The sequence below is a fragment of the Penaeus monodon genome, chromosome 16 (genome assembly GCF_015228065.2).
Source record: "Penaeus monodon isolate SGIC_2016 chromosome 16, NSTDA_Pmon_1, whole genome shotgun sequence".
In the NCBI taxonomy this organism is placed as follows: domain Eukaryota; kingdom Metazoa; phylum Arthropoda; class Malacostraca; order Decapoda; family Penaeidae; genus Penaeus; species Penaeus monodon.
This window is the reverse complement of record NC_051401.1, coordinates 20,804,858-20,819,857: the sequence shown is the minus strand read 5'-3', so window position 1 is coordinate 20,819,857 and position 15,000 is coordinate 20,804,858. Positions and strand designations below refer to the sequence as shown.

Below are 15,000 nucleotides of genomic sequence, written 5' to 3'. Positions count from 1 at the left end.
TCCAATTGTGACGGGAAGTGAGATGGAAATCCCTGCCTGGAGTGACTCCTCTGTGTTGGTCTTTCATCCCAGCTAGAGAGGGAAAGATGATGTTAAAACAAAATCTGCAGTATAATTACTAGGAAGCATATTACTTGATTGTGTAAATGTTGTTAGGTACAAATATACTGTAGAAATAAGTAATATATATTAGAACTGACAATGATAGTAAATATCATTATAGCAGTAAGTATACTACAGTTTTGATTTTGGCATCGTCTTTCCTTCTCTAGCTGGCATGAAAGACCAAAACAGGGATGCCGCTCCAGGCAGGAATTTTCATCTTGCTTCCCTTTACAGCAGACAGTTGATTGATTGATTATTTATAATGATCTGCCGTGTCCACAGCTAAGGTCATTAACGGCGAATACCTTGTTAGATTAAAATGGAAAAAAAATAAAACATTAAAAATCTATCAATAAATGTCTTATAAACAACAATAAATATTAAATAAAAAATTAAAGCATAAATAATATGCTCTACATGTATAAAATTATTTCATAAACATTATGCATAATTAATTTTTTATTGAAAATATTAGTCTCCCTAAGAAGACAAGTACACACGTCTTTGGTCTGAGAATGTTGCAAATCTTTCCACTACATGTGCAGCCGTTAATGGCTCTTGGCATCCCTCACAAAGTGCTTCACTTTTAGCCATCATTGGCCCATGAGTCAGTATTGTGTGCCCGATTCTTAGTCTTGTTAACACAACTTCTACTTGTCAGTTGGGATGGATAATGGTCATCCAACTGCTAAGGTCATCTCTAATCTCTCGCAGTTTGTTTCTAGAGATATGCCTCCACTGTTCCCTCCATTTATTACGAAGACAACTCCTGATGCTGGGTTTCACGTCGGTATAACATATGCAGAAGTTTATTTCTGTTACCAGTGGACCACGTGGCTGGTTTCCACATGGATCCAAAAGTCCCCCTAAAAACATTCACTCAGTGAGGGCGTAGTTGACATGTATCTCACCTCGCTTGACCAGAGAGTTCGCAGTAAGATCGGCTTAGCCCTTCTCCCTCCGGGCTAGCTGACCTGACATGTCCGAGCATACCATTATCACCCATATTAATAGATATTGTCTTGTGTGTTCTTATAATGTGTGTCAACTCTTAGAAATGAAGAGTGAAGCCATATACCAGTATCAATACCCCTGCAAGCCAATGTAATAGGGTTCCATACCCGTTATAGTCGGTGTGTGGGAGAGGAAAACAAGCGTCACAGGGCTTGGCCTTCCGATCAGCTTGCTCATTCCCACTGATACCAACATGCACTGGCACCTAACACAGTTATCTTCATATATTACAATAGAATGATTCATAAGATCTCTAGTCATCTTGACTGCTGCAAGGATGGCATGTAACTGAAGTGAAGAAGGAGGGTGCAGGAGAAAGACTGTCAAATGCAGTCTTCCTTCTGCTCACTGCAGCTAAGCCCACACCATTTTCAGATTTTGAACCATCTATATATTGCATCTGATACTTTCATATTTAACGGGCAAGATTACCTTAATGGATTGAGGAGGACTTTTTTCCTTCTTGCCTGGTTTGGGAGGCCAGGAACCATTATGATTCCCATTCTTGCCCTTTGAAGCTGGAAAGGTTCCAGAATGACAATATGTGATGTTCCAGAGGGAATGGCCAGGGGATTGCGTAGGTCGTCAGGGGGAGAACTAGTTCTTTGTTAATTTTAATTTGTAGAACTCAGACAAATTAGAATTCTTCATTTCCTCACCCCCCACCCACCATGGCTTCCAACAAGGGGAAGCTATGGTTGAGGCTCAAAATCTCCCAACAGCCACAGGAGTAGTGAGGAAATATATGCAGCCACTATTAGAATATTGATAGCAGTCGCGGGACCTGTGCACTACCGACTGACAGTGTCTGCGTTACCTTAGCCATATTTGACCAGCCGATTGACTTAACCAGGCCTTGATCAAGCCACCCGTCTAACCAAAATAGAGGACCAAAGAGGTGTGTTGCTAACTGCAGGGCGCAGCGCAAAGCATCGCTCAACCTCCAGCACTTGTCTCCTAGTAATGCGGAACGCCACGCATGACAAACACATGTGGGAGAGTTCTCCCTGGTCCTAGAGGGAATGAACCAGGCCTTGATGCACCAGGAAGCCATTTTGTCTCATCCCTCGCTGGTGACCCCTCCAGTATGGGTAGCTCTCTGGTCCGGTTCACTTGATCATTGGGCCCTCAAGCGCCCCCACAGCGGCAAGGCGGCTCCTATTAGGGGAGTCCCGCTCTGTAGAGGGATCCCTGGACAGAATAAACTAGTGCGATCGCCCTTTAAGGCATGACTATTGACATGGCGCCTGGCTGGACTTTTCAGCAACAGTTAAAATATATTAACTGGAAGGATTTATGATCGTCAGAGAGAGAGGGGGGAGGGAGAGAGGGAGGGGGGAGGGAGAGAGGGAGGAGAGAGAGAGAGAGAGAGAGAGAGAGAGAGAGAGAGAGAGAGAGAGAGAGAGAGAGAGAGAGAGAAGAAAACATTGAAACCCTCCTACTTAAGAGGCATATATAAAATTTACACATTGTTCATGAATATGAAACAGCTAATTAAAATTTTTAAATTCACAATGAGGATGTTTAAAAAGAGTTAGTTTCAATTCTTGACATTTACTGTTGTAACACGAGTTTCTTTCCTGTAAGTCCTCTTGGATTTGTCACTTCACGTGAGGATATTACACAATTTATTCTGTTTGTCATCCGGCGTTGAAAGATATATGGCTGCTACACTTATTGTTACTATCGTTTTTCTTTGTGTGGCTGTCTGCGTTGTAGTTATCGTTTGTAATTATGATAATCATTATTTACATCAACAAAAATCATTATAATACTACAATTAATAGTGAAAATCAGAACAGCAGCAATACCTTTGATAACAGAGTAATATTGTTACTACTATTATTATCAGTTTTACTGTTAATTACAATTAACTATATCATCGCTATTGTTGTAGTAATCATCATTATTGCTGATATTATCATTGTTATTGATATGACTTTTACTTTCCTTGTTATTTTTATAATTATTTTTACTCTAATTATCATTTTTATAACTGTTATTTTCATTCTATTTTCATTATTATTATTATTATTATTATTAACATTATTATAATTAAGATCATTATTATCAATATTATTATTATTATTTTTATTATCATCGTTATCATTATGATTGTTATCACTGTTATCATTATCACTTTCATAAATGATATCATTATTATTGTTATCGCTGTTGTCATTCTTATCATTATCAGTATTATTAATATCATAATTATTACTATAGTGTTATTTATGATTGTCATTATCATTATTACTATTTATATTATTATTATCATACCCATTTTCATTCGTTATTGTTTAATCCTCCTTCTCCTCCTCATCATCATTATCATCATCATCGCCATCCTAACCACCATCATCTGTATTAGTATTATTGATTTATTGTGGTCAATTTTTGCGCTTGTCTGTACTATACTTATAATACCTCAGTTCCTGCTTACATGGGGGGAAGTTAATTGCTAGAGAAAACGAAATGCGTTTAATAGGGGTAACTTTCATCTTAATGTCAAACGCAAAGACCATTTATTCCAAAGTATTCTCATCAAACACACACACACACACACACACACACACACACACACACACACACGCACACACACACACACATATAGACAGACAGAGAGAGACTATATATATATATATATATATATATATATATATATATTATATATATATATAAAATATATATATATATTACATATACATATATAAAATATAATATACATACATAATAAATATATTATATATATATATTTTAATATTATAATATATATATATATAGAGAGAGAGAGAGAGAGAGAGAGAGAGAGAGAGAGATGCAGGGAAACAGTAAAGGCGAAAAAGTAAAAGAAAAAGAACAGAAAGGACAGAAAGATGGAGTAAAGTTCTGAACTCACAAACCAACCTCATCTGATTAACATCAAAATTTAGACTTCAGGATTAACATCATTCAACCATTATGATGTGAAACATTACTCGATTATTCAACATCCTACATACATAGCGCGTCCTTCATAATGCACTGTCAGGCCTGTTTGATTTTTTTTTTCGACAGTTATGAATAATACATATTTGGTAATAATTTGTTACTGGCAGTTTGTTTAGTTTTGCCTCCATATTACTAATGCCATTTCCATTAAACTGCCATAATAGTGTAACGATTCCTGTGTATTGCAAACCTGAATGTGTTATAAAATGTAAGTATACATATCATAAAATAATGTGTAACATTATTTTATATGTGTGGCATGCCAAGATCTTGCCTTGTGCCATGAGAATTAAATTAATGCAGAGATATTGATAGTACTGAAGATGATTATTGGTCTTAATATCACTGATGACCATCATCATTATTATTATCATTAATATCATCATTATTATCATCATTAATATTATGATAATGATCATTATAAATATTATCATTATTACTATTATTATTATCATTATTATCACTATTATAATTTTCGTTATCATAATTATGAAAACAACAATAACAATAACGAAACAAAAATAATTAAGATGATAATAATGATGAAAATAATAATGATAATAAGGATAATGATGATAACAATGATAATAATAACTAGTGGAGGCCTTGGAAATTCCATTGAAATAAACTACAATGCAAAAAAATTAGGTACTTGTCTCTAACTCTCACCCTCCTTTTAGCTTTCGCGTCCCTTCTCCCTTTTCCTCTTCCCTTCCCTCTCCCTTTTCCCTACTTCACTGCAGGTACTTGCCTCGAATAAATTGTCGATTTGGCATGAATGTGAACTTCAAGTCCGCAATAGAATATAATATTCTCAGCTGTAAATTGTAAAACGTAAGGAACATTATTAAATGTATTAGAACTAAAATTATAAAAGAATAAAGTTATTATTGAAAACTATCAATATAGTGTTATTTATAACGTTGATGATGATGATAATAAAAATAATAAAATAATAACAATAATAATGATGATGATGATGATGATGATGATGATAATGATGATGATGGATGATGATGATGATGATGATGATGATGATGATGATGATGATGATGATGATGATGATGATGATGATGATGATGATGATGATAATAATAATGATAATAATAATGATAATAATAATAATAATAATAATAATAATAATCAATTATTTTTATTATTTATTTTATTTTTTTATTATTATAGTAATAGTATATGAAAAATATTAGTGATAACAATGCAAACGATACTTATAACGATATTGATGATTATCGCTTTAACAACAATGGCAATATCAGCAACAATAATTCTATGATACCGAACATAATACTATGCCCAACACTCACATCACAATCCCGCCTTTGACAAGTGGGGGAGGGAGAAAGAGGAGGAGTGGGCAGAAGAGGAGGCGGGAAGGGGGGCAAAAAGAACAAGGGTTCTTGGGAAGTACGGGGTTAGAAGAGGAGAAACTGGCAAAGAAAAGGAGACAACGAAAAAGACGGATAAAGGGAAGAACAAGAACAAGGAGGAGAATGAGGAGACCGACCGAAATAATACAGACACTAACTTGGCTGTGAGTCTGTGAGCCGCCGCACCAGTGAGGAAGCCCGAGTGTTGAGTTTTTGTGATGAAACATTGCTCCTCATTCTCCGTCATATTTTGCGAATTTAGAGGGCTTAAAACGTGTATATAAATTGTGTGCGCCATTCGTGAAGATCTTGTGAATTGCCTGAAGAGGACTGAAAGTACATAAGAAATTACCTAATTCTACAACAAAGTGAAACAGTTTGGTAGTGTGCATTCGGTGGGAGGAGCAGTGTTTACAGACGGACGAGATACAGGAAACTGAATTTATTTTCGCGAAAAGACTAACTACCTCTTTATTGCACTTATCCTTTTGTCATCGCATCGTCCAACAATGTGCAAGAGATTTCATGTTGCTCCACAGTTGAATATGTGGATGAAACACAACTAACAACTTGGGTGTGTTCGGTTTGCCAAATATCAGGAAAAGTAAGATACATGGCAACTATCCCCTACTTGTAGCTGTGACGTCACAAGGCGGGTCGCTGGGCTAGATCACGTGTTTGTTTGTTTCTTCTTCCCTCTGTTTTGGTATATCCTTTAGAGCACACGATGAATACAAACGGTAAGTACTATCGGCAAAGTGTAAGTTACGTTCGTATATCTGATACTGGTGATTTTAAAACAATTGATAACAAGCATTAGTTCTGTTACGCGTGTATAAGACGTAAGTTACAAAGAATAATAATGAATGAACAAATGAATATATAAATGGACAAGAAAAAATAAGTAGATACATTAATCAGTTAATTTATCCACATACCTATTTTACATTACAATATGCTATCAATCCTGTATTTCTCATAAACATACTAAAATAATAAAATATTATATATAAAAATAATATATAATAATATAAATATAATATACCACACACACACACAAAACACACACACACACACACACACAACACACACACACACACACACACACACACACACACACACACACACACACACACACACATACACATACATACATACATACAAACACATACACTCACGGACACGCACACATATTTCCACTCACACATATTTCCACTCACACTCATACTCACACTCACACTCACTCACACACTCACACTCATACTGACGCATACACATACACACACACACACACATAAAGCTCACACACGCACACTCACACTCAGTCAGTCAGTCAGTCAGTCAGTCAGTCAGTCAGTCAGTCAGTCAGTCAGTCAGTCAGTCAGTCAGTCAGTCAGTCATTCACCCATTCACCAAATCAACCATCACTCACTCACACACACACACACACAACACACCCCACACAAAACACACACAACACACACACACACACACACACACTCACATACATACATACACACATACACACTCAAACACACACACACACACACACACACAACCCCAACACACCCAACCACCAAACACACACACACCCCACACAAAACAAAAATACACTCCACCACCCCCCCACCTCCTCCTCTCTCTCTCTTTTCTCCCTCCCACCCCCATCCTCCCATCCTCCCTCCCTCACCTCCCCCCCCCCCCCCTCCCCCCCCCCCCCCCTCCCTTCCCCCTCCCTCCCCCCCCCCCCCCCCCTCCCTCCCCCCCCCCCCCCCCCCCCCCTCCCCCCCCCCCCCCCACCCCCCCCTCTGTCTGTCGAGTCTTCTGTCTCCTCCCCATCCCTCCCCCTTCCCTGTCATCCCCCTCTCTTCCCTTCTCGGACCCTCCCTCTCTCTCCTCTCTCTCTCCTCTCTCTTCTCTCTCTCTCTATATAATATATATATATATATTAATAATTTTATATATATATATATATAATTATAAATAATTATATATATATATATTTATTAAATATATATCTATAATATTATATAGATATATTATAGATATTATTTTTATATATATATTATATATATATATTTTAACATACATACATACATAATACATCATATATATTCTATATACATATTAATATATTATATATATATATTATTATTTAAAGAGAGGTAAGATAGAGAAGAGATGTGGATAGGGGTTTGGGAGGGACAGAGATAGAGGCTGAGAGGGAAAGAGACAGGAAGCGACAAATAGAAAGAGAAAAAAGAATGTATATATATTTAATCCCTGCATGTAAACCAGTGACACGGAACGTCTCTCTTCTCGCACAGTCCCGTATCAAAACTGCCCCACGGCGGCTCCCGTTGTCACCCAGCGCGTGACGGTCGTGCGACCCAACAGCTCATTCGACTGCAGCGGCATGATCTACACAATCACGAAGGTGGGAGCCTTGTGACGTCTGAGAAGTGAGAATGGGAATGAGAGTGAAAGTGCGAGTGGGTGGGATTGTTTATTGTAATTGATGGAATGGAAGGGAATGTAGTGAGTGTGAGGTAGGAATTTGATTTGATTTTTTTGTGAGAATGGGAATAGTGAGAGGAGAGGGAATTGATTGATTTGAGTGAAAAGGGAATGAGGTGAAAGCGGGAGGGAATGAGAGTGGAAGTGATTTGATTTTGTTTATGGGAAAGAGACGAATGGGGGGCAGTGAAGTGGAATTGATTTTGATTTTAATTTGAGTCGGAATGGGAATGTTAGTAAGAGAGAGTGAAATGCGAACAGGGGTAGGATAATGAGTTTATTTTACCTGAATTTAATTTTACTTTTAATTTCAATTTGGAAGTGGGAGTGGAAGATATATTCAGAGTGAAAGAGAGGTACAAGGAATGGACAGAGGAGACAGAAATAGAGTCTGAGAGAGAGAGAGAGAGAAGAGAGAGAGAGAGGAGGGAACGAGAGAGAGAGGAGAGTAAGGAAGAGAGAGGGAGAGAGAGAGAGGAGAGAGAGAGAGGAGAGAGAGAGGAGAGAGAAGAGAGAGAGAGAGAGAGAGAGAGAGGAGAGAAGAGAGAGAGAGAGAGAGAGAGAGGAGAGGGGAGGAGAGAGAGGAGAGAGAGGAGAGAGGAGAGAGGAGAGAGGAGAGAGGGAGAGGGTGAGAGGGAGGAAGAGAGTGAGAGAGAGAGGAGAGGGAGAGAGAGGAGAGGAGAGATAGGAGAGAGAGAGAAAGAGATAGGAGAGAGAGAGGGGGAGGGGAGATAGGGGGGAAGAGAGAGAGAGAGAAGGAGAGAGAGAGAGAGAGTTTTAGGAGGGGGGAAAAAGAAAAGGGGAGAGAGAAGGAGAGAAAAGGGGAGAGAAAGAGAGAGAGAAGTTAGGATGAGAGAAGAGAAGGGGGAAGAGAGAGAGAAAAAGGGAGAGGAGAAGGAAGAGATAGGAGAAGGAGGAAGGAGAGAGAGAGATGGGGAAGAGAGAGGAGGGATGGGAGAAGAAGAGAGGGAGAGAGAGAGGGGGAGAAAAGTGAGATGGGAAAAGAGAGAGAGAAGTGAGATAGGAGGGAAAAGGAGTGAGATAGGAGAGGGGAGAGAGTGAGAAAGGGGGAGAGAGAGGGGGGATAGGAGGAAAAAAGAGGGGTGAGATGGGAGAGAGAGGATTTGTGATGGGGAAGAGAGGGGAGAGGGGAATAGGAGAAAAGAGAGAGTGAGATAGGAGAGAGAGAGAGTGAGATAGGAGAGAGAGAGAGTGAGATAGGGAGAGAGAGAATGAGAGAGGAGAGAGAGAAGAGGAGAGAGAATAGGGAGAGAGAGAGAGAGAGGAGAGAGAGAGAGGGGAGGAGAGAGAAGAGAGAGAGAGGAGAGAGAAGAGGAGAGAGAGAGAGGAGAGAGAGAGAGAGGAGAGAGAGAGAGAGAGAGAGGAGGAGAGAGAGAGAGGGGAGAGGAGAGAGAGAGAGAGAAGAGAGAGGAGGAGAGAGAAGGAGAGAGAGAGAAAGAGAGGGAGAGAGAAGAGAGGGGAGAGAGAAAGAGAGGGAGAGAGAAAAGAGAGGGAGAGAGAGAGAGAGGGAGGAGAGAAAGAGAGGAGAGAGAGAGAGAGGGAGAGAGAGAGAGAGAAGAGAGAGAGAGTGAAAGAGAGAGAGAGTGAAAGAGAGAGAGAAAGAGAAAGAGAGAGAGAGAGAGAGAAAGAGAAAGAGGAAAGAGAGAGAGAAAGAGAAGAGAGAGAGAAAGAAGAAGAGAAAGAGAAAGAGAAAGAAAGAGAAAGAGAGAGAGCAAGAGAAAGAGAGAGAGAAAAGGAGAGAAAGAAAAGATGGAGCCGAGAGAGAGAGAGAGAGAGAGAGAGAGAGAAAAGAAAAGAGAGAGAGAAGAGAAGAGGAGAGGAGAGGAGGAGATAGAGAGAGGAGAAAGAGAGAGGAAGAGAGAGGAGAGAGAGAGAAAGAGAGAGAGAGAGAGAGAGAGAGAGAGGAAGAGAAGAGAGAGAGAGAGGAGAGAGGAAGACAGGGGAGAGAGAGAGAGAAGAGAGAGAGAGAAAGACGAGAGAGAGAGAGAGAGAGAGAGAAAGAGAAGAAGAGAGAAGAGGAGAGAGAGAGAGAGAGAGAGAGAGAGAGAGAGAGAGAGAGAGAGAGAGGAGAAATTCAAAGGAAGAAAATAATGCGAGAGAAATAATTGCTGAATTCATAATACAAATTATGAATATTAGTGTCATAATATGGTTTATCAATCAGGCATAATATATATTTGTATTAATTATCATCCTAACCAACAGGTGATCGCCGTCATTATCCTGTCTGGCTTCGGTGGTGGCCTGCTTATTGTAGGAATCTCACTTTATTCCGCCGACGATATCTTCCAGACGAGTTCCATCATCATGATCGTGTTTGGAGGTGAGGATCTTCAGAAGTGTTGTTGGGTCTGTTATAAACTTTTTGATATGTCTGTGATGATTTTTGAAATCATTAATTATTAGACTTTATTGATTAAAAAATTTGGATGTGAGCTGGTATCCTCGTAATGATTTTTTCTTGGGTTGGTATGCATGCGTTATTCTAAGAAAAAGAACGATGATTTAGAATTCCCTTATTGTTGATAAATGTACCTTGTATTAACAAAATGTTCTCTTGACACAGCAACGAATTCCGTAATTTAACAGATTTTATAAACTAGTTAGCCTCCCAGTAGTTAATGAATAATTTTAAAGAATACTACAACTTATCCCTCCAGTTGGCCTGATTACCATTGCTATCGTCATCTGCGCCAAGGGGAAGGACTGCTGTGGCAACAACCCTGGTCGCGTCATCCAGAGCAACAACGCATCGACGCAGGTGGTGACTCAGCCGATCCCGGTCACAGTCCAGTACCCCGGGACAACGGGTTATGTGGCGGTTACATCGCAGACCTACTCCCCCGGGGTGGCCGTTCAGGCAGCGGCGCCCGCGACTTTCCCTACTCCTGCCGGTGGTTTCTCCGCCAACTATGCTTACACGCCCGCAGATGGTAAAGGTCATTTGCCCGCGCACCCTGCCTCCACAGCTGGGGCATACCCGCCTGGTGCATACCCATCTGGTCAAAATCAAGGTGATGCTTACCCACCCGGTCAACATCCCCCTGGTTTATACTCACCTGGTGTATACCCACCCGGTGCTTCTCCAGCCGGTGCGTACCAACCGGGTGCTCCACCAGCTGGTCCATACCAACCTGGCGCACCCCCAGCTGGTCCATACCACCCCTCGAATACCTCAGCTCCCCCGGCAGTTCCCAATCTTACTGCCCCAGAATATCAGCCTCCGCCTCCGTTTGCTCCGTCAGAGAAGCCTCCTCCTTACTCATACTAAGAATGAGTCGGCCTTTCTTGGAAGATCCTCCACCTCCTCTTCCCTTCCCTTCCCTTCCCTTCCCTTCCCTTCCCTTCCCTTCCCTTCCCTTCCCTTCCCCTCCCTTCCCCTCCGCTCCCCATCTCTTCCCTTTCCTTCCCTTCTCTTCCCTTGTTCTCTACCTCCCTTCCTCCCTTCCTCCCACTATCCTTTTACATGTGTCACGTAGTCTTGAATTTCTTCACTCGCATTTTTTTTTTTTATTATTATGATTATTCTTATTGTTATTATTATAGTATTGTCATTATTATCATAATTGTCATTATTATTATTATTGTCATTATTATTATTATCATTGTTGTTATTATCATTATTATCACTGCAATTTCCCTCAACATTATTCTTGTTCCAATTTCCGCATTCATCCATACCACTCAAAGGTTGACGAGCAAGAGAGAAACCCCATCGCTTAACACATAAAGCTGTGGAACAAGCGCCCAGTATTACTCATTTTCCTCAGTGGCTTCCCTCCCCGACTCAAGTGACTCAGGGACCAAGAAAGAGTGAATGAGGTGAATTTGGAAGAACAGGGAAACTTAGTAAGACATTGGTACACTTAGTAGCTCTAGAAGTGTCCAATAAAAAAAGCTATTTACTCTTTGTTTCATTATTATTATGATTTTTTTTGGCAGTGGTATTATCAGGATAATTGTTGTTATTATTTTAATGTTATTCCTGTGATTATCATTATTACTATTGTTAGCATTATTATTTTTATTATTGTTATTTGTTTATTACTATTGTTGTTATTATCATTATAATAATGATAATGATAATTATTGTTATTATGATCTAGAGATGTATAGCTAAATGTGGCCAAATGTGGTGTTCAGCTGAATAAGATTTTCATGCTGTGTATCTTAGCTAAGCGTTGCAGGTTCTCAGTTTTCTTGTGAAGTACACGGGCTGGGTACAGGTTACATTTTCTGCAAGAGTCAGAAGTGCCTAAACATCTTTTATGATTAATACCGTTCATAGATGAAGAAGGTCATCCAGGAACTGGAATTAAAGCCTCTGACAGAGGCTACACACACACACACACACACACACACACACACACACACACACACACACACACACACACACACACACACACATACACACACATACACACACGCACGCACACACACGCACGCACACACACGCACGCACACACACGCACGCACACACACGCACGCACACACACACACACACACACACACACACACACACACACACACACACACACACACACACACACACACCAAAGCACACACACACGCAAACGCACACGCGCACACGCACACACACACACACACACACACACACACACACACACACACACACACACACACACACACACACACACATGTATATGTATAATTTAGATTTACATAAATACACACATGTCTTTTATCTTTTGTTTTGTACTGGTCACAGGGAATACTCATTTTGTTTTTAAGTAAACGCTAGATGTTTTTGAGTTACTTAATTTATGTCATAAAACAAAGACAACAAATTGGTGCTTGTCATCGCGGAAATGGAATGCGCGTTACCTGGTGTAAACCGAGTGACTCAGGAACGTCGTTATATCCAATGGTGTGACAAAATTGTAATGTTTGTACAAAGATGAAACGAAACACAACCACAATAATAAAGAAAATGTTAAATCTTGACGTTTCGAGTCCGACCAGAAGCCTCATTAGACGGTTGGAATATTTCCCTTTCACAATTTTCCTTAGTATTGTGACTCTGTTTCAGTTCATTGAATCATGTGCTAATTAGTTTTTTAGGAAACAAATCGAATTACATATTAAGGAGGAAAGAAGTAGAGTTCTTTCCTAGTCCATTGGTGTTCATTAGGTAAGAATGAACTACAGATTTGCAAAAGTGTGATTTATTTAGTGATATTGTCAGCTTTGTACTTCTTGAACTATCAAATAGTGAAATAAATGACTTAATATTCTCTAATGATTTTATTCATCCGAGTACTACTAGAATTTCAGCTGAAAAACAATAAAGATGATTCATAGATAAAAGTAAATACTTTGGTGATATATTGACAGGAGAGAAAAGGTACACAAGGGTCTGCATTGACGTACATCTGCCTCGTGCCGTAGTGACAGTACGACTGACTTCTCTTTAAAATAGTAATAGTGTTGCCATACATGCATCATTGTTCATTACACAGTTCGTTCGATACACATATATCATACACAAAAATGTACGTAAATCAATGTAATAAAAAATGCTCTTCACCCATGGCTGAGAGAGAGAGAGAGAAGATAGACAGATAGAGATATAGAGATAGATAGACATACAGGTATATATATGCAGAGACAGAGGTAGGCAGATGTATAAATGCAGAGAGAGAGAGAAAGGGGAGGGGGTTAGAAAGTGAAAGCGATAGAGAGAAAGAAACAATCGGAGAGCAACGAAATGGATAGAAGGAGGAGGAAGAACAGAAGCAGGAGGGAGAGACAGATGTACACGGAGGAGGAGAGGAAGGGGGGGGGTAAGATAAATAAAATGTCATTAATGTGCCAAGCCGCAGAGGCGGGGGAGGGGGAGGGGTGTGTGTAGGAGGGAGGAAAGGGTAGAGGGTAAGCAGATGTCAGACATCGGTAACACTCTCACCCACCACGCCCTGCCATAAACATGTATTGTGACGTAGGTGTTGGGTTTACCTACAGTTAGTGTTTACCCGAAGTAGTGTTGTGGTGTGCAGTGGACTTAAACGACAAAATGAAAGCGTCGTTATAAATCTTCTCATCTTTGAAGCTTATGAAATGGGAAAGAATTTGGTTTGAGAAATTTATCTTCTCTGTTGTGCTGTGCGAATAACTATTTGATAGTTGATTTGTGAAGCGAGTGTTCTAGATAATACTGTTTATTTTTCGCCATTGGTTTCTATAAGAAAATATAATCATCTAAATATCTTGTATGCAGTATACATGAAAAAATGATGGAAAAATAATTTAAAAAGGTATAAAGATGGGATGACGAAGAAAAATTCGCATTTAAGTCTATTTACGAATAGTGAATAGTGAAAAACAACAAAAGCAAGATCAACAACAGTAACAAACCAGGCGGCAACACGAAAGATTTCTTTATTGTTAACATCTCTTGTACAACACTAACACCTGCTCCCGTCGTCATACCAAACATACTTTCCAATATACCTGTTACAGCAGTACCGTGTTCCTTCTTTTTTCTTTCTTTCTTTTTTTTCTTTTCTTTTCTTTTTTGTATCGGTATAATAACAGTTGCCAACATGAAAAAGGAAGAATTGCTTTTGGAAGATAGTGGAGATGCAGGTAAGATATCATTGGTATTTGATGAGTGTGTCGTGCTCTCTCTCTCTCTCTCTCTCTCTCTCTCTCTCTCTCTCTCTCTCTCTATCTCTCTCTCTCTCTCTCTCTCTCTCTCTCTCTCTCTCTCTCTCTCTCTCTCTCTTTCATTCTTCCTTCCTCCTTTTCTCCCCTCATCCCATTCCCCATCCCTCTTCACTTTTCTTCTCTCCTCTATCTCTTTCTCGAATGTATATATGGACAGATGAAAGAAAAAACATGTTAGAAATCCCCAAGACATAAAACCTTATAAACAATAACATCAAAACAACACGAACAGCGTCATAAGCTCAACTAAATTCGCTACTTACACCTTCCTAACAAT

General features: G+C 39.7%; 2 protein-coding genes across 2 annotated transcripts in view; both read left to right on the top strand.

Moving 5' to 3' along the window:
* The first annotated feature begins 5,478 nt into the window (after positions 1-5,478).
* LOC119582622 (galectin-3-like) lies at positions 5,479-13,291 on the top strand. Its single transcript, XM_037930999.1, has 4 exons — positions 5,479-6,238; positions 7,826-7,935; positions 10,242-10,359; positions 10,697-13,291. Exons 1-4 carry the CDS (start codon positions 6,226-6,228, stop codon positions 11,305-11,307), a joined length of 852 nt encoding a protein of 283 aa, XP_037786927.1. The 5' UTR covers positions 5,479-6,225; the 3' UTR covers positions 11,308-13,291.
* A 641-nt stretch (positions 13,292-13,932) lies between these two features.
* The window catches only part of LOC119582621, an 8,965-nt gene continuing 7,897 nt past the window's right edge, over positions 13,933-15,000 (top strand). Inside the window, exon 1 of the mRNA XM_037930998.1 lies at positions 13,933-14,642. Within this exon, the coding sequence (XP_037786926.1) occupies positions 14,600-14,642 (43 nt within the window). The 5' untranslated portion in view covers positions 13,933-14,599. The remainder of the gene's footprint in view (positions 14,643-15,000) is intronic.

Bases quoted from the DNA above. Each gene is read 5' to 3' on its own strand.
- LOC119582622 (XM_037930999.1), top strand. The intron at 7,936-10,241 runs GTGGGAGCCTTG...CCTAACCAACAG, and splicing joins TGATCTACACAATCACGAAG to GTGATCGCCGTCATTATCCT. The intron at 10,360-10,696 runs GTGAGGATCTTC...TTATCCCTCCAG, and splicing joins CATCATGATCGTGTTTGGAG to TTGGCCTGATTACCATTGCT.